At 44.3% G+C, this 19,756-nt stretch overlaps 1 protein-coding gene across 2 annotated transcripts in view; it reads right to left on the bottom strand.

The window, feature by feature from the left end:
* Positions 1 to 578: 578 nt before the first annotated feature.
* STK4 (serine/threonine kinase 4) overlaps positions 579 to 19,756 on the bottom strand; it is a 99,907-nt gene continuing 80,729 nt past the window's right edge. For both annotated transcript variants that reach the window (XM_057528653.1, XM_007193359.3), the window contains exon 11: positions 579 to 4,905. In XM_057528653.1, the coding sequence (XP_057384636.1) occupies positions 4,747 to 4,905 (159 nt within the window). In that variant the 3' untranslated portion in view covers positions 579 to 4,746. The remainder of the gene's footprint in view (positions 4,906 to 19,756) is intronic.

The following is a 19,756-nucleotide window of genomic DNA, read 5'->3' as shown; positions in this document are numbered from 1 at the left end:
GGGCAGGACCCAGCCGATCCCCTCTGAATGATGGGCAGTGCCTGGCCTGGCTTCATCAACGACAGAGATGAAGGATGCCAAGGTGATCCTATGTCCAGACTCTCACACCAGACCCTTCATATAGGCTGGTCCCTCTGCCCAGAATGCCTCCTCTCCCTCACTTCTCACCCCTTCTCCCCCTGGCCGTCTCTTCCTCATTTTTAAAGTTCAGGATGTATTACCTCCTCCAGAAAAGCTTCCTTGGACATCCTAGCAGAACCGATTGTTGCTCCCTCCTGTGTCCACAGGTTGTGTACTTTCTTCTACCATAGTGTTTCCAATGTTGTATGCTTGTGGGCTGAACCGACTCCCCAGGTGGCCTGCAAGAGCTGTGTCTAGTTCATCTTTAAATCCCTGACAACCAGCTCAGTGCCTGGCACACAGTAGGTGTCCAACAAAAGTTTACTTCCTACGCCACCTACCTCTCCCCTGGCTTTGGATTCCAGAATAAACACACCACAGAGTCGATGTCACAAAGGTTCACAATACCATCATTCAGGCTATAGATGGAGGCTCTCATTTTTAAAAAGAGGATAGACTCTGGTCCAAATGACAGTTTATTTAAAACAAAGGTGACAAGGTGGAGGAAGGAGGAAGGAGAAAGAACAACAATTCTAACATAAAAGCACATAGGAAGCATCTCAATTTTTTTTTAAAAAAGGCAGTGGAGGAAGCTATGTCTCATACATATACAAACTGCTGACCTCGATTGGTTATTTACATCCAAACTTTATAAAATAGCATTTCAAGTCAGCTCTTAAGCCAGTGTTATTAGTTTTTGTTACAAAAAGTTAAAGCTACAAACTTCACATTTTTAAGTTGTACGTCTGCAACAGCATTTAAACTCTTTTTTTTTTTTTCCAAGTTGGTCTGAGTGCAAGCTGGTAGAAGAGATTTTCTTTTTCCAAACACAAAAAAGAACATGGATTCCAAATACAATGACTATAATCCTGATGAAAATACAGACATAGTGCTTAAGAAAGGATGGGGTGAGAGGATGTGGGCTGGGCAGGAACAATTTTCCAGTAAAAAAGGAGCTGCAATCTTTAGAGGCAACATGGTATGCTAGAAAGGGCCCTGGAATAAGGATCAGAAGACCTGGATTTGAATTCTGGCTCTGCCATATTCTAGCTACTTGACCTTGAGCAACAGACCTTACCTCTCTTGAGCCTCAGTTTCCTTATCTGTAAAATGAGGACAGTAATACCTGTATCACCCAGAGCCATTAAGTTTTCAAAGATAAAGAGTTATTCAGATCATGTACTTCTTCTTGAGTGAGCTATGGTACGTACTTTGTATCTTTCAAGGAATTTGTCCATTTTATTTAAGTTGTTGAATTTATTAGCATAAAGTTATTCATAAAGTTGTTATTAGCCTTTTAATATCTGTAGGATCTGTAATGATGTCACCTCTCTCATTCCTCATATTGGTAAGCACAACTGAATTTTAAATGGTATAATAATACCTCTCTGGCAGCAGGTGCTAAATAAATGTTTCCTGGATCAGAACCTACAGTCTGGAGGAGTCAAGGCTATAGTTCTTAAGTTGCTTTGGAGTACTGGGTCTGTCTGCGTGTCCGTCTATCTATCTATTTAACCATGTATCCATCAAGCCAAACATTCATCCACCAATCCATCTGTCCATCCAATTGGTGGCTGGGAGAAGGGACAAGGAAAAAGAAAAATGGAAATTTGCTTCAAAATTACTGATGAGGAAGCAAAAAAGATATTCCTGGAGAATCTGAGATTTTTAAAAGACACAGTTAGGTCTGGGTCATTGTTTCCTAGGAGAGAACAAGTGAGAGGCCCAGAGTCCCCTGGAAGCTTGAGTCACAAATGCTCAAGCAATGACTGACACTCAGGGCTCAACGGAAGCCAGCTGACCTATCTTGAATTTAGTATTCAAGGAAAAAAATGACTAGGATTTGCTTCTCTGCCCTCCTGTCACAAGAAAACAAACACACCTCGTCAGGAAATCCATCTCATCCAAAAAAAACTGACTTTTGGCCAAAGGGCTCTGCCTAGCTAGACTGGAAAGCAATGTACTTTGTTGGACCAGCATGCTGGATGCACACGTGCTTGAAACAAAATAAACCTCAGATCGAGATTCATCACCCAAGAATATTTATGGGGGAAAACCGAACCTTCTTTTACTTGGCTCTAGCTTAGGAAGGGAGAAGAATGGGCATTCCCTTCCTGTCTGGCGAAGTGCAAAATCCTTTAAAAAAAAGAGAGAGAAAGAAAGAGAGACTGAGGCAGGACTGTTAATTAGCGCAGCAGACGGTGTAGGAAAATTCATGCTCCATACTTTGGGTTTTAAAACTCACTTGGCTGTCAGACTTGACTACTAATTCAGTGGTTTCCCAACCTGAGAATGCCAGCTAGAGTTTTTTAGTCTGTGCAAGAAAAGTGGTCATTTCATTTTTACAAAGATTTGTTGGATAAACAGGGAACTATATTCAATATCCTGTGATAAACCATAATGGAAAAGAATGTGAAAAAGAAGGTATATGTATGTATAACTGAATCACTTTGCTGTACAGCAGAAATTAACACACCGTAAATCAACTATACTTGAATAAAATTAAAAAAAAATAAAAAAAGACGACTTGTGACTTTCCTTTTCCCTGTAAATACTGGTCCCACATGGTGAGGCTATGAATCCGGATTCTACCACTTACTACCTGCACCACCTTGTGAAAGAACTTTTTTCTCTCTGAACCTGTTTCCTCATCTATGAAATGGAGATAAAGTACATAATTCACAGAGTTACTGGGAAGCTTGGAGCTGCCACAAAGAGCCTACCTACCTAGCGCAGTGCCTGGCGTATAATAAGTGGTCATGATCACTAGCTGCCGTTTATTATTGTAGCGGGATCCTCGAATTGTCCTCTGTTGTCTGTACCTGCCACAAGGCTGCTTAGCTGGCCAAGCCCTGCAGACCGACAACAGCCTCTTGCATTTTAAAAAACTTGCTGTAATTGCAAAGAACAGAATCCGGCCACAGAAGAGGAACATTCCCTGACTCTTCACTGATCCCCAGGTTTGGGTAGCAAAAGCAATAATGGAATCAAATTACAGTATCCTTAGGTGCAACCTAGTCAAAGCTCCCCTATCTGAGGGGAAGAGGTACTAGAAAACAAAAAGACAGTTGTCTTTCCCAACTGTCTGCTCTTGGCTGTGTGACTAAGTGACATGTGGCCTTGAGCCAAGGCTCCAGAGGGATGGCTCAGTGCTGTCTGCTGCAAAGCCCTCTGATCTGCTTTAGGCCCTACATCCGCCCGCGTGATGCCTGTCTGCTGCCCGGCAGATGCTGTGGAGCTCACGGAATGGTTGAAACGGAACGATCTGGCTCCCCTTGGGAATCTCTTCACAGCCAGTCACCTACCGAAGTGACAAAGCAAGAGCAAGTTTCCATTAGCAGGATTCCCTGAAACAACTTCACCAAAACTGACACGAGTGTCTTCCCTCCAAGAAGGGGCTGCTTGGTTCAGTGAAGCAGGAGTGAGAAGCCCCAAAGTCCAATTCCAGCTCTTACTTTAATTTGCTTTGTGATTTGGGCCATGTCACTTCTCCTCTCTAAGCCTCTGTTAGACCAGATGATGCCTATGGTCCCTTCCAGCTCTGGCATTTTACGGGTCTGGGTTGAGTCTCCTGGAGAACAAATCTTAGTCTGATATTCATTTACCCTTTCCAGACCCCGCAGCAGTAAAATGAAAAAGAAAACAGTCCCATGTTTGAATGTGGGTCTCAAAAGCAATGCCCTCTACCCCTGTCTGTAAGGAATGTGGAGCAAAACGCCACGTGTGTAATCTTCACATGGATGATGAGAACTTCAAAAACCTTTTCCCTTTTGCAGACTGAACACAGCTCCACTTTGCTAGGAGTTCCTGGCAGGCCTGTCCCCTTGCTGGATCACGTCTCCTCTTAAGGCACTGGGCAGTGTCTTTGCTGTAACTCTAGGCGGTTGGGAGAGTAGAGATGGATGAAAGGCGTTGAAACTGCAAAGGCCAGTCTTGCAAGGAGCGTGCCAGGCTTCTCCTGGGACTCAGAAAGTAAACACCAGTGCTCAAGGCTTTCCCTTGGGCATCACTGATAGCTCCAGAAGCCAGGGATGGCCTGCACAAGGCTGAAAGCGTGGTAAAGGAACCGGCCCCAACCTAATCTGTCAGTGCAGCCCTGCAAAAGGGTGGGGTTGGCTCCAGGGGGTGGAGCGCCCCCAACAGTCTCCTGGTGTTCTCTGCCCTCGTGTCCCATAGTACCATAATCTTACAGAAAAGAGGCAACTGTTTAAAACTGTACCTATACAGAGATGCCACCACGCCATGTGGGGCATCTAGTTATAATTTATATATATATGCATATTTATATTTATTTTTTAAAGTCTTCCAGAAAGAACCACTGAAAGCTACTGGGAGAAGAAAAACAAAAGACAATGGGACACTTTCCCAGCTCTCACTCAACTAGGAGTCTCTGTTTCTGGGGTTGAAAACTCTGAGTTTCAAAGCGCCCACATGAATCCTCTGAAATGATATAACTGCCCAGTTTAAATACACACATCAGGGTGGCGCGCTGACCGGCACGGCAGCCCTGGCCACTGGCGCACGTTCCTGAGTTCACAGAGGGGCTGGAGAGATGATGGAGGCAGCTGGAGGGGCGAGCGAGCCAGAGTTCACCGTCGGCCTGGGGCCCTGCCGGCCTGGCCTCCCTCAGAAGTTTTGCTGCCGCCGCTTCTTGGCCTCAATGGCATCAAGGATGGGCTGCCGCTTCGACTGGTACTTCTGCCGGATCTCTTCAATCTCCTGCTCCATCATGGGGTCCAGGGCCAAGAGCCTCTTCTGAAGGTCTTCCACTGTCCAACTCTTCAGCTACAAGAGAGGTAGAAAGTATAATCATGACAAGGTCCATGTCAGTGGCTTTTTGAGACAACTTATCCCAGGAAGAGTTCTTTTTTTTTTGGCCGTGCCATGCGGCTTGTGGGATCTTACTTCCCTGATCAGGGATTGAACCCGCGCCCTTGGCAGTGAAAGTGCAGAGTCCTAACCACTAGACCGCGAGGAATTCCCCTGGGAAGAGTTCTAAGTGCTAATCTCTTTGATTTACTGTTCCTTGACCAGGAACTTAATGAATGAGACTTTCATCTCCCCTCTCTTGTAAATTAATTACATTGGATTCATTGTTAGGGCACTAAAATAACAGTAACTTGGTATATACAGCATAATGACTGCCTCCTGGCTCTCGTCCTACCCGTGACATGGGCATCCGCACGGTGGCCATGTCTCCCTCGGACCCCTACACCAGGGAGGACAGATGCTCGCTGAGGATCAGGTGCTCTCCCTGGCCCCCGTCTCCCCGCACCCCAGTGTCTCGACACTGTCATCCTAGTCATCGCTAGCATTTACTGGGGGCACCACTGTAAGTGAGCACTTTATATGGATGATCTTCGTAAGTGTCTTGGGAATACAGACACAAGCCCTTTGTGGGGGTGGTGGGACGGGGGGCTAGTTGGAGAAGCCCTGAAACTTCTGAGATGAAGTTTCCATCATGCAGAAAGGAAAAAGAGGACCTGATATCTGTTAATAATAAAGGCAAGCACTTACACAATGCTCTCCATGCGCCAGACACTAAGTGCTTGACATACATTATACATCAATTAATTTAATCCTCATGACAATCCTGTGATTTCAGTACATTATTATCCCTATGTCACAGATGAACAAGCCAAGGAAGAGGGTGGCTCAGTGATTTGCCCAGTGTCTCCTGGCTAAGAAGGGGCAGAGTCAAGATTCAAACCCAGAGGCCCTGCTCTTAACCAGCGTCGGGGGCAGGCAGACTCGCAAAAGCACAGGTTTGAGAACCAACTCAACCTGTGTTGGAGACGTGGTTCTGCCTCTGCAGATGCTGTGAGACTCACGCCAGGGACCGATCTCTCCAGGGCTTCCTCATCTACAGAAGTGGGGCCACAGGGCCTCATCGTGTTTGTTATAAGAATTAAATGAGACCGTGGCTGTCGGGTGGTCGGCACAGCGCCTGGTGCCCTGTGCGCTTAAAGATGGCAATGAGTGTGACAACACACAATCTTGGCTACAGCCCAGGGGGACGCCATCTTCCACCAGTGTCTGCAGCTGTCGGGCAAGTGGCCTCGTGGCCATTGCCGTATGTGTGGAGTGTTCACTGCATCCGAGCGAGGCCAGGCCAGGCTGGCAGGGGCGGGAATGAATGCCGACATTCTCCACAGCAGGTGGTGAGAAATTCCGCGAGCTCACAGCCAGTGCAACAGGCACCGTGTTTCAGGAACTCAAAAGGCTCACTCAAGTCTCGCAGGAGAGTTATAGAATCACTGGCTCCCTCAGCCCCTTCCTGAGGCCTCACCAGGGAAAGGGTATCGAAAGGTGGGTGAAGGAGCCTCTTTCTGTCCCCCCCTTCCCTTTAGAGGGAAGCGCTGGCCTCCCTAGAAATGGCTTAGTGACCTGTCACCACAGGAATGGCCCTTGGTCCGCTTCAGGGAGGTGGTCTGAGAAGTGAGAAAAGCCTCACAGTTCAAGAGGGAAGGTTCTTTGTAATGTGAGAACGGAAAGACTTGAGAGGGTGTGGAAGTGCTGGGAAGTCCGGCTGAAAAACTCCGTCTCGCCTTCCAGCCTGTGTGGTTTCACACCATCCTGGAGGCTGGTGTTCTTGGTGCAGGGACACCCCGGAGGGTGATGCTTGCCGAGTCTTTAGCTTTTTCGATTCCTTCTCCAAAGAGAGGACACCCCAAACCTAATACTGGATGTAATTGGTGGTTAAGGACAGATCCTAACTGCACTGGCTATGTAACCTTGGACAAATAACTTGCCCTCTTTGAGCCTCACTTTTCTCCTCTGGAAAATAGACAATCCCAGTTCCTCCACCCTTGGGGTGAAAAGAGAACTGGACGAGTTCATAATAGGTGTGGCGCTCTTAGTGCAGGACGTCATGTCGTATGTACTTGGTGGACAGTAAACATGCCATAAATGGTAGCTATCACTGTTGTTATTAGTAACCGTTATTGTTGTTGCTGTTATCAATATTATCGTTATTATTAATATTATTGGGAAGTCTCTAATTAATCTCTCATCAATAAGCTGTTCCTGTAACCTCGGATCCAAACCAGAGTCAAAGGAGTGAAAAAGAAAATATTCTACTCTATTTTGGGTTAACGATGCCTAAGGGCTGGCACTTTCCCACAATGCCCGTTAACGTCTACATAGTTTAACAAAGTAGTTTTCATCCAACCATTCATCAAATATTCACTGAGTACCTACTATAGGCCAGGCACTGTGCACTGAAGGCACATAGGATCCTTCTGTGGAAAGAAAAACAAAAAGTTCCCCAAATCGTTGCCCTTACGAAGCTTACATTTTAGTGAGGTGAGACAGACATATGACAATTAACACAGTAAATTAGTAAATGACTCTTAGATTAGAAGGTGTTACAGAAAAGAAAAAAATACAGTGAAGGAAGGCGAGTTGGGAATTGGGACGGGAGGCTTGCTTCTGATCCGTCCATTTGGATAAAGACTCAACTGCAAGACGAAGAAGTGAAAGTCGGTGGAACTGCACGGGCTTGCCAACTAGTCCTGCCACTTCAGGACACCACCTCCTCCCTAGGCCTCAGTTTCCCCACTTGTAAGAGAGGGCTGCCTAGATGATCTCTATGGTCTTTTGAAACTCAGTGGTTCTCAAAGTACGATCCATGGATCGCCTGCATCAGAATCACTTGTTGAAAATACAGACTCCTGAGCCCCCAGCCAGAGCTGCTTGATCAGGCTCCCAGGAGGGGAGGCGCAGGACTTCAGATGCTAAAGAAGCTATTCAGGCGTTTCTTTTTTTTTTTTTTTTTTTAATTATTAGCACCTTTAAAAATTATTATTTATTTATTTATTTTGGCTGTGTTGGGTCTTCGCTTCTGTGCGAGGGCTTTCTCTAGTTGCGGCAAGCGGGGGCCACTCTCCATCGCGGTGCGCGGGCCTCTCACTATCGCGGCCTCTCTTGTTGCGGAGCACAGGCTCCAGACGCGCAGGCTCAGTAGTTGTGGCTCACGGGCCTATCTGCTCCGCGGCATGTGGGATCTTCCCAGACCAGGGCTCGAAGCCGTGTCCCCTGCATTAGCAGGCAGACCCTCAACCACTGCGCCACCAGGGAAGCCCTCAGGCGTTTCTTATAAGCCCTCAATTTGATAAGCGTGATCCTACACCTTCTTTCTCGTTTTCCTGGCAGTGAAATTCTCACAAAGTAATTGCTGCCTGTCTCTGGTCAAGGCTTCTTCTAGGTTTCCAATTTCTCTGCAGCTCTTTTGCCCTTGATTCTAATCTGGGGGCAACAACAAGAACCCTGGCTTTATCTCAGCCGCCTTCAGACTAATTTACTTGCCCTAAGGCCCTTGGGGCTTAAGTTACACCCGACCTATTAGAACACAGCCAGCCAGTCACACCATCCAGATATGGATTTTTCTGAAAACAAGCTCAGAGAATGGTTTTATGGCGCCAAGTGCAGCATTTCACCTTCCTGGTCCTTGGTGGCGTAAATAAATTTCAAATGTATATCCTGCAGTAAAATAGCTGTGGTTCTACAGTTTGCTGCAGCCAGCATCCTGATGCAGAGTAAATGCTCATACCAGCCACAGAGGTAGCTTGAGCGGTTTTCACTAGCTAAAGGGAATACCATTGAGTATCTCACCTAAACCCTGGGACTGAAACATCCTCTCTACACTGTGATTCCCACAATTCCATCGCTAGACCAGAATTCTCCTCTGAACTCCAGACCCACACACCCTGATCAGATCCTACTGGCTACCTCCGTCCCTTAACACATCCAAACTAAAACTCTTGCGTCCCATCCTCCCTCATCCCCAAACCTCTTCTCCTTACCCGCCGGTCTTCCCCATCTCAGGAATGGTACCCCCATCCTCCCAGGTGCTCAAAATCATCCCCGATTTTCCCCTTTCTGTCACCACCCCCTTGCCCACATACAGTCCTTCGATCTAGTCTCTGAAATACTGGTATAACTCAAATCCAACCACTTTTCTCATCTCTGCCTCCAAGCCCTCAATTCAGGCCACCATCATCTCCCAGCAACAAACAATTAAAAATACAGAAATGAGCCGCCCTTATGTTGCCTACTGCATTTAGAATAAAATCCAGCAACTCACCAGGGGCTACAATGGCCCTACATCTCTGGCCTATCGTCCCCTCCGACTTCATGACCGCTGTTGCTCAGGACCCTCTAGCTATGCTTTATTTCAGATCGTCAGACAGGCCCCACTTTTCTGGCCTCAAGGGCTATGCAGTTAATGATCCTCCTGCCTGGATGGCTTGTGGCCAGTTCTTCCTTATCCTTTTGGCCTTAGCTCAGAATGTGAACTCCTCAGAGAACTCAAGCAAGCCCTCTCCTGCAAGCAAGCAAGCCCGTCTTATCTAGAAAGGCTGCTGGAGGAGCAGCTGGGTTTAGGGGGAGAGCAGCGGCTTTGAGTCAGATGGCCCTGGTTCCACGGGTGCCCTGCCTTTGGGAGCTGGATGGCCCTGGGCAAGTCTTTAATGTGTGCCGTACCTGCCTGCTTTCTCAATGGAGGACAACAGCATTTCACCTACAAGGGAAGTTGTGAGGCTTAGAGGTGTTGGTAAAGTATAGAACATAGCGCCTGGTGCGCAGAAAGAAAGTAGATAAATGGAAGCTGCCACCTTTAAGTCCTTTTTTGGAAAATGGAGGAAATAGGTGAGTAATATAAATAGTAACTGCTGCTATAAGAACTGAGCTTGATGAGCTCACAGTGTGGTGCAGGACACACACCCCACTCACAGGGGCGTCTCTAGTGAACTCTGTGTGAGAAACCCCGAATCAGATGGACCTGGCTTGTTTATTTGGGCCAGACGACAGCAAAGTCCTCAGATTGCCGGCATTAGGACGGAGCCAGAAGGCTGATGGGAAGTGATTTCTTCTCAAATGGCCTTAGCAACCCTGAGATTCTGAATGACGGCGTGTCAATGTCAGTTGCACAAGTGGCCTAGAGAACAACCGAGAAGATCTGGCTGGTGTTTCATCACAAGCAACAAGTTATAGGAATTACACTGACAGTGAGCCCATCTTGAATCAGCAGGGTCAAGCTAAACTGAACACATTAGAACATACAGGAGAGTTTCATCCTGCCTTGGCAACGAGGCCCATGGTGAACAAACAATCCAAGGTATAGGATTTAGACCTATTTCAAAGTCCTGCTCCTCTGCTGCCAGAAACTCTTACCTCAGAAGTCTATCATGAGAATGGTGTCATGATATGTCCCTAAAAAAAAATTCAAACACGTCATCCCTTCGGGACAGGTAAGTCAGGCTGATACCCTGTCACAGGTGATGTTTTATTTCAGCCAAGAATGAGGAAAGAACACACCTTTGGAATTTAGCAAGATGACAAGGAAGCTTGATAGAGGCTAAACGTTGGATGAAACTACCAGCAGGCCACCCCATTCCTTTACCACCCGCCACTAGAAGGTTAGCAAAAGTGCAACAGAGAAAACATATAAAGGTCAGGCAAAAGGCATCTAAGACATAGATTTAGTTCCACCAAAGATACATTCCCTTTCTTGATGTGACCTTATCTTTAGGGGTGGATTCAAGACTGGGGAGAGGTGACTCCAGTAAGATAAGACTCTCCGGTGATGTAGTCACCTCTCAGCATATGAGTGAGAAGATAGCCAAGCAAGGACACTGACACCCAAATCACAGCTGGTGTGGATTAAGTAAGCACTAGATTATTCGATTTCAAAAGACCTTGCACCTTAAATAAGACTTGTGAGAATTTTAATGAGAGATTTCCTCTGAGTCAAATTGTGGTCATGCCAAATCATGTTTCCATCAGTCCCTTATAAACTCTTCCTCATGCTTCTCCAATAAGGAAGAAAAGTGGCAAAACTGTTATCAGTGAATTATTACTTCAATCCCATTCTGAGCTTATGATGACTTCAAATCAATACATGGAACGGTTACCAGAATTCCAATCAAAGCAAACATGACTGCACGTGTATAAAATATTTACCAAGATGACTAGAATGAAATGCAGACTTTAAGCACAGGTAAAACAAAGACATCTGGCTTCAAGCAGGCACAGTGATATAATGACAAGAGCTCTGACAGGGGTCAGAAGATTGGCCTCAGACAACCTGAAGACGGAATCCAGAGAGCCCCCTACGCAGAGGGGGTTCAGTATGAATCGTGTGTGTATGTGTGTGTGTTGTGTGTGTGTCTGTGTGCGTATGAAGGATGTAATTTGATAAATGGTATAAACAAAAAGACAAAAAGCAAAAGGGTTTTTTTCTTTAAATAATGGGGTTTTACTATAATATAAAGAATAGGGAATTCCTTGGTGGTCCAATGGTTAGGACTCTGAGCTTTCACTGCCGAGGGTGTGTGTTCAATCCCTGGTCGGGGAGCTAAGATCCCACAAGTGGTACAGCAAAAGAAAGAGAGAGAGAGGGAAAGAGAGAGAGGAGAGAGATAGAGAAAGAGAGTGAGAGAGAGAGAAAGAGAGAAGGAGAGGAGGGAAGGAGAGAAAAGAAAGAAAGAAAAAGAAAGAAAGGGAGGGAGGGAGGGAGGAAGGAAGGAAGGGAGGGAGGGAGGAAGGAAGGGAGGAAGAAGGAAAGGAAGGGGACTCCCCTGGTGGCACAGTGGTTAAGAATCCGCCTGCCATTCAGGGGACACGGGTTCGAGCCCTGATCCAGGAAGATCCCACATGCCTCGGAGCAACTAGGCCCATGCGCCACAACTACTGAGCCTGTGCTCTAGAGCCCACAAGCCACAACTACTGAGCTCACGCGCCACAACTACTGAAGCCCGCGCACCTACAGCCCATGCTCTGCAACAAGAGAAGCCACCGCCATGAGAAGCCCGCGAACCACAACAAAGAGTAGCCCCGCTCACCGCAACTAGAGAAAGCCCGCGTGCAGCAACGAAGACCCAACGCAGCCATAAATAAATAAATACATAAATGAAACAAAACAAACTCTATGGAGATAAAACATAATAAAAAAAAAGAAGGGAAGGAAGGAAGGGGGAAAGAAAGAATAGTACTTGCATTCTCTTGGTTATTTGTGTTTTCCTGAAAGTCATCCTTAAACTTCCGTGACAAAATGAATTTTTGAAGAAGTACTTTTACATGCTTAGAATTTACTCCAACTCTGTTCTGGCATGAACTTTTACAACTTACTCTGAAAATCACAAGGCACCTGCTTTTTATTGTTGTTTCGGTTTGGTTTTGTCTGTGAGTTTTATAATAGCCGTTGGCCAAAGGTAGTCAAGTCTTGACCAAACCCAGATTTTTCACTGCCATCATGATTCTGGTTTTCCACAGCAAGAACCCAAAAAGAAATTTCATACCCCAAATACAAAAGAATAATGGATCTCAAGAGGCATTGCATTGCTAATATTTAACATTATATCTTTAATTATAAAGATGCAGTGAGTACCGGCTCTGTGTCAGACACCTGTGCTTGGCCTGAACTGGGCAGGCGTAGGGATGACTGAGGGGTGTGGCCAAGTAAGGGTGTGTATGGGACAGAAAGAGTATGGCAGGGTCCTTTCACACTAGAAGTAGAAATAAACGAGGTAGATAAGTCATGAAACCAAGCTACAGTATGAGGCATTACTGAGTAAGTGCCCAGTGACTGCTAATTAGAGCTCCTCTGAATTGAGTGCTACGTGCTAGGTGGGCATTGTGCTCAGCACTTTACGTGCATCATCTCATGTAATCCTCAGAAGAGTCCACGAAATAAGCAGTGGTATCCATCTTACAGAGATGGAAACTGAGACTTAGAGAGATACAGGAATTGTTCCCCTGACCCCAGAGCCAGCAAATGTAAGTGGCTGGGTTAGGATGTGAGCTCTTGCATGTCTGAGTGCAAAGCCAAGCCAACTCTGTGTCAAGGCAACATGTACTACAGTTGAGAGAAGGAAGAATCCCTGTGGTCAGAGTCTCTGAGAGAAAGAGCTTGCCTTTTTATATATTTATAGTGCAAAGAAGGGGTACTCACTCTAATTCAGGGAAAGTCTGAATTGTAGAATTTTCAAAAATGAAATGCAAATCTTGTTATTTCAAGTAACTATCACATATGAGGTACAGGGAGCTAATAAAATTAGGTGAAGTAAATGAAAGGATTTACGAGTTCACTTATCAATATTACTAATAGCTACTCAAAATTCCTCTGGGTACCATGGCTTTTCATGCCTCCACGCTTCTGCAGAACAGAATCTCCCTGTCTTCGGATTAGGAGATGCCCATCCGACCCTGCAGCCCAGCTCAAGCTCCCACTCCTCTCTCTCCCCAACTCCCTTTTCCTTTTACTGAAGTGGGAGCTATTTAAGAGTAGGAACTACCTCTAATATATTTTCAGAGAGTCAGGATAGCAGAAAACAGTTCTCAATGAATATTTAATAAAGAAATAGATCCTTCAGTCTTGAAGCCTTTGCTTGAAAATGATACTGACTTTTTATTGGCTTCCCTCAATTACTAGTAAGACACCGGGCTTTTCGGAAGCTTTGAAAATATGTAATCGATAAATAAGCCTAAGAGCATAATGTAAGTGTGTTAAGTAAGGTTATGTCAGTTACTCAAAACTGACTCATGCATGCCAAAATCAAAATAGCTCATCCAGTGTAATGACTGCAATAAAGTTACAAGGGAAAATGGACAGGAAAATCCACGCTGGTCTTGATTGCTGATGATTGCTCTTTAAGAAAAATTCTATTTTAAGAGTAGCTCTAAATTGGTTTATAGATTTCACACTTAAGGAAGACAGACTATGAGAGGAAAATTTTCAGGAAGTTAGCAAACACATAGCCTCCTAGAATAATTAAACGTCCTAAAATAACTGTCAATGTCTAAAGGAGGCAAAGTAGAGGAACAGAGCTGAATATGATGCTCCTGATATTTGAAAGCACTAAAGGGAGACATCAACAGTATCATCGTTCTTGCGGGACATTAATCTTTCAGAGGATATGAAAACCTAAAACACCAACTGCACCAAGCTGCTGTTTTAATGTAGCTGGATAATTCAGGAAAAGGGCTAGCTAATCACACAAGAATCCCTATAAGTTGTGCCTTTGCACACTTTCTTGCGCTGGAAATTTCCAAGGTAACAAAAAGTCCAGGCTCTTTTCTCTCTTATCTTACCAAATAAGAAGAAGCCCAAAGAATCCCAAGCAAAATCTGAAGGCTGAAATACAAATTAATCTCACTTTATTTAATAAAGGTAGTATTAAAAGGTATCTTCAAACATAAATAGGATCCAGTCTAAATACACTAAAAGAACAAAAGTTTACAGAAAACTAGTCAAGAAGGAAAGTACAAACTCTCTGAGTAATGAACAGCACTCAATTTCTGGAAAGCATATAAAACCTCTATAAGCCTTACTGCTGGGCACTCCCATGTAATGAAGGGTCAGAGATTTAAAACCTAAGTACCCCAAGAGAAATATTCTCACAATATCCTTTGAGAAAAAAAAAATTCTGCAGCAAAAACAGGTTAAGTTCTATCTGCAAGGCATGTCAGCACCTTTCTGCAATGGCCATCAAGTTTGGGGACCTAAATTCCTTACAGTATCAAAAAGAAAAAATTAGGTCTAGATAGAGGGGGGGTTGTGTGTGTAAGACTTACTCTGCCCAAACCACAAAACTGCTAAATATGGATTTTTACCATTTTCCTTTTCTTTTTCTGATTTAAGACTTCTGTAAAAAGTCATCTTTTTTTAAGAAACTTAAATCAGAAAAATAAAAGCATTAATATGTATGTGCCCTAGATACTTAGAGACAGTCCTTTATTCTTTTCAACCAATGTTTAATCAGTATGGATAATCAAATGGGATTTAATTTATGCCATGGTAATACTTTTCAAATGTGTATCAATTCACAAACCAGAAAACATTCTTTGTAAAGACCACGTGTCCTAGTTTTTTGGTTCAGAAACAATGATCACCATATTCCTAGCAGTAAGCTCATCCAAGCTCAGAGTTAAAAACACTTAGCTTCTCTGGTATGAAACTGTTCTTTAAAATTTGCATCCTAAATGTTTTCTATAGTGAGCAAGCATCATGAAGAAAGAAACTGTCTTCAACCCGGGGTCTGGCATAAAATTTGGAAACTATAATGACAGGGAGAGGGGAGAAGGGTGATAATAACAGGATGTGTACGGTAATATACCATGGGAAGGTATATTTCATGATTAAGATGATGTTTATATCTGTCTATAAACATAGTCTTTGTAAGTTCTAATTTTCTTAAAACCTTTCCCCTCGTGAAATGTCTGACTGTTCATAGCACAAGTATATCTGACCGTTACTAGCACAAGTAGATAGTTAGTACTGCTTTTGACTTGATAGTATTTCTTTGAAAAAGAACAGGGAGAGTGTATCAGTTACCAATTTATTACCTCTCAGCTCTGAGTGCACCCTTCTCTGTGCAATGCTCTTTGATAAACATGCATGTTGAGCGCTTCTCCTTTGAAGTGTATGTGATGTTTTTCTCAGGAGAGGCTGGAGGGACAGTGCAGGGAGGAGGCGGGTGGCCTGAGCGTCCAGCACTGGGGCCAGCAGTGTGGATGTGAGGACAGTTGGTGGAGTGCGGCCCAGCCACGGCCCAGAACCTGGTTCCTGTGTGACCTTGCAGCCTCAGCCTGGTAATAATGTTTCAGCAGTCCTGTCGACGTGAACACCAGAGCTCCCACAAGGTTTGCAGGCTCTGAAGGTCTCCTGGCCCTGCTGGTACCCAGACCCTCAATGCACGTCCATGGCACTGGTTGCTGCTTGCCTGCTCCTTGCCTGCTCCTTGCCTACACTCCAGAGGGCCATGAATGGTCTGCCCAGAGCCTTTGGGCCAGCTCGGGTCTGGCCAAACCAGCAAACTCCTCTGCTAGGCCACGGGCTGAACCCCACCTTCTCTATTGAGGTCTGAACCCCTGGTAGTTTGTCCTTCCTTGGGGACACTCCGTCAGCCCTAGGGAACCATAGAGAGTTTCCCTATACCTTACAGCTCCTCTTTTATCATAGGTAATAACTCCTTGTATTTTTTTAAAATTTTTATTGGAGGATAGTTGATTTACAATGTTGTGTTAGTTTCAGGTGTACAGCAAAGTGACTCAGTTATACATATACGTATATCCACTCTTTTTTAGGCCATTATAGAGTACTAAGTAGAGTTCCCTGTGCTATACAGTAGGTCCTTATTAGTTATCTGTTTTACGTATAGTAGTGTGTATGTGTCAATCCCAATCTCCCAGTTTATCCCTCCCCCCCTTTCCCTCAGTAACCATGTGTGTTTTGTATATCTGTGACTCTATTCTATTTCTGTTTTGTAGATAGGTTCATTTGCACTCTTGTTTTAGATTAATAACTCCTTGTAGTAAACCGCCCCCGTTTAACCTACAGTGTGGTTTGTATCTCCTGACTGGACCCAGACTGCTACAGGGAGACAGGGTGCCGGTGAGGACACACACGAGCACGCGCTTGCCCACTCATGGAAAAACGTCCAAAATGCCAAACCCCGAGGAAAAATTTCAATTTGAAAAATGCCCAGGCAATTTCAAATCCAGAATAGTTGAGAATGTTTATTTACAGCCCAAGTGTAGGATTAAAATACTCTTATTTCCTCCCACTGAAACCTATACTAATGGTGACTAGATAAACAAATTGTGGTTTAGCCATACAATCGAAACTACTCAGCAGTCAAAAGAACAACTCCAGGTACGTGGGACAACACCGATGAATTGCAGAACAGCACACTAAATGAAAGAACCCTCCACAGAAGATTATGCCCTGAATGACTGACTCCATGCACAAACATCGTAGAAAAGACAAAACTAGCAGAACAAAAAACAGCATGAGGGAACTCTTGGGGGGGATGGAAATGTTCTATATCCTGATTATGGTTGTGTTTACACAACTGTACACATCCGTCACAACTCAGCAAACTGTACACTAATTTAATTAGCCAATTTTATGGTATATAAATTTAACCTCAATAAACTTGACTTTATAAAGCAAAAACTACATATAAAAAATTGTGGAAGGTAGTTCAAGTAATACTTAAAGGGAATTTTAGAGCCTTACATGCATGGATTAGAAAAGAGAGATGATTTAAAATTATTAAGTTTAATTATCCAATTAGAGAAGGAAAAAACCCAGAATAAACCCAAAGAAAGTAGATAAAGGTAATATAAATTTATGAATTCAAAAGCTAATGCTCAATGGCAAGGATCAATAAAACCAAAAGCTGAATCTTTCAAATGACTAAAAAAAACCAAACCAAAACAAAAACCCAGAAAACTTCTGATAAATTTGATCAAGAAAAAAAAAGAAGAAACAAACACTAGGAATGAAAACCAAGCTGGAACTACATATTCTACAAATTTTAAAATCCAAAACTTGATGCTAAAAAATTTAAAAACTTATATGCGATCAAGATTTCAAGGGGGGGAAAAACCCTAGATTTACTTGGAATAAAACCCAAAAGACGATGGACTAAGAAGTCTGGACCACAAGGATAAAGGAAAAAATGTATACTTAACTAATAGAGACACAGAGGATGAAGCAATCTTTGAAAATAGAGATAACCATGATATTCCTGAGCAAAGTTGCTTCCCCTATAAGCAGGAAAAAAAAAAAAGTTAACCCAATTTCCAGTTCTCCCAACAAGGCAGACTACTGATACAACTCCTGAAGCTTCCTCCTGTGGGAGAAGGGAAATCTCCAGGGGCCAGAACCATTGTAATAATACTAATCCCACCTTCTTATAATACTAACAATGCTATTCCTGGGAAATCAAGAAAGCACACAGAAAGGTAGGACAGAAGGATAAGCAGAAGTCCCCCTGGGGTTGCCTTGGTGACAGGGTAGGATTTAAGGAACTTGTTGTATAATGATTATAGTAATAACTACTATAATATAAGCCAGCATTTTAAAAACATTTATTAACCACTATTAGCAGGTCACTACATCGAGTACTTTTTGTGTATTATCTCATTTGATCTTCATTAACTCTTACAGCTCTAATTGTTAACCTGATTCTTTAGGTGGAGAATCTGAGGTCTGCAGGATAACGTACTCTGTCTCCATCTGTAAAATGGAAAAGCCAGATAATCCCAACTAACCTTCTGGCAAGTTTCTGTGAGGAATAATCAAAATAAACATGAGGGTAGAAGTTCCCTAAGGACAAATTTTGACTGAAATCAAAAAACAAGGTATCTTCAGGCAGACCTTTGAAAGCAGCAGTATGTACTATTTCCCAACTGTGGAATCCCCCCTTCTCAGAGATGACCAGAAGTGGTCAAGAAAACGCTGGACGATGTCTCTTGTTGGAGACGTAGCAGGACTAGAACACACGCCTTTTAAGGCCCCTGTCCATTCTGAAAGCCCAGCACTCTCTGACTGACACAATGCCACGAGAGCTTATTGAGAGAGGTGAGGGCTTCTAGGAATTCCAGACATAGGCCATTTGTTACCTGTGCTTTCAGTGAAGCCAGGTGGAAGTGACCTCGGGACAGCCCTTCCTAGGGCCTGAGGTGTCAAGATACTGCTTGCAGGTCTTAGGATCCGTTTCTGCTTGTCTGTTCTTTTTTTTTAATGTTTATTTATTTATTTGGCTGCGCCAGGTCTTAGTTGCGGCACACGGGATCTCTAGCTGCGGCATGTGGGATCTCTAGTTGCGGCATGTGGGATCTAGTTCCCTGACCAGGGATCGAACCCTGGCCCCCTGCATTGGGAGTGTGGAGTCTTAACCACTGGACCACCAGGGAAGTCCCTCTGCTCTTCTGTTCTAAATTATTTCTTACTCCTATTCACACTGCTGCTACCCAAATTCACGAAACCCATGGTCTGGACTCTGCTCTTTGGCTCACCATGTGGTTGAGATAAAAACCATCCTACACTGTAACAACAGAGAGTAACCGGCCATGGAGAATGAACTTGAAAGAAGGAGGCTGCAAGCAGCCACGGATCAGGTTGTCTCAGAACCAAAGGCAATGAAAACCAGCGTCAAGCTCACACAGGCTGATACCGTTCTAAACAACCCTCTGGGGTCACGAGCTGCGGCACTACAGCCTTGTTCTTGGTGCCATTTCAATAACCGAGTTATAAACCAAGCTCCCCTCGGCTGCTCGATTCCCCAGCAGAACAAGGTTGCTGTGGCTCGGGACAAAGACGACATTCATCTGCCACGTGGTTTCTCAGAAAGCATATCTAAACAGCAGGTTGCCCTGGCAATTCTGGATACATATTTCTTTTTCTGACTGATATTCTTGGCTGGTTTTCTGACAGTAAAAAGTACAAGATCTCATTATATTCCCAAGTACAAATTAATTCAGCCTCAAAGCCCAGCTTTACAGGAAAAATAAGAAATCTGAAACAAAAACAGTATAGCTTGTCAGGAACAATTGAGGACAGTCTTCTCACCAGGAACCACTCGGCGTGGTTACCCTAGTAAAGACCATTAATGTGCAACTGGTGTTTATCCTGGCTGGCTCCTGGGCACTCACAAGGCACTGCAGCATCGGAGACCAGAGTACTAATCATGGTCTCCATTCACCTTTCTTCCATCACAGGATTATGAAAAGAAACTCATCAAAGAAAGGTTAACAAGTAAACAAGCACGGAGTTAGTCCAGGATGGAAAGATGGTGGCCAGAGACAGAGAGAGTAGCATCTGAGGTTTAAAATCCTGGCTTCATTC

The sequence above is a fragment of the Balaenoptera acutorostrata genome, chromosome 15 (assembly GCF_949987535.1).
Source record: "Balaenoptera acutorostrata chromosome 15, mBalAcu1.1, whole genome shotgun sequence".
In the NCBI taxonomy this organism is placed as follows: domain Eukaryota; kingdom Metazoa; phylum Chordata; class Mammalia; order Artiodactyla; family Balaenopteridae; genus Balaenoptera; species Balaenoptera acutorostrata.
The sequence above is the reverse complement of the archived record's forward strand: the minus strand, read 5'-3'. Positions and strand labels throughout refer to the sequence as shown.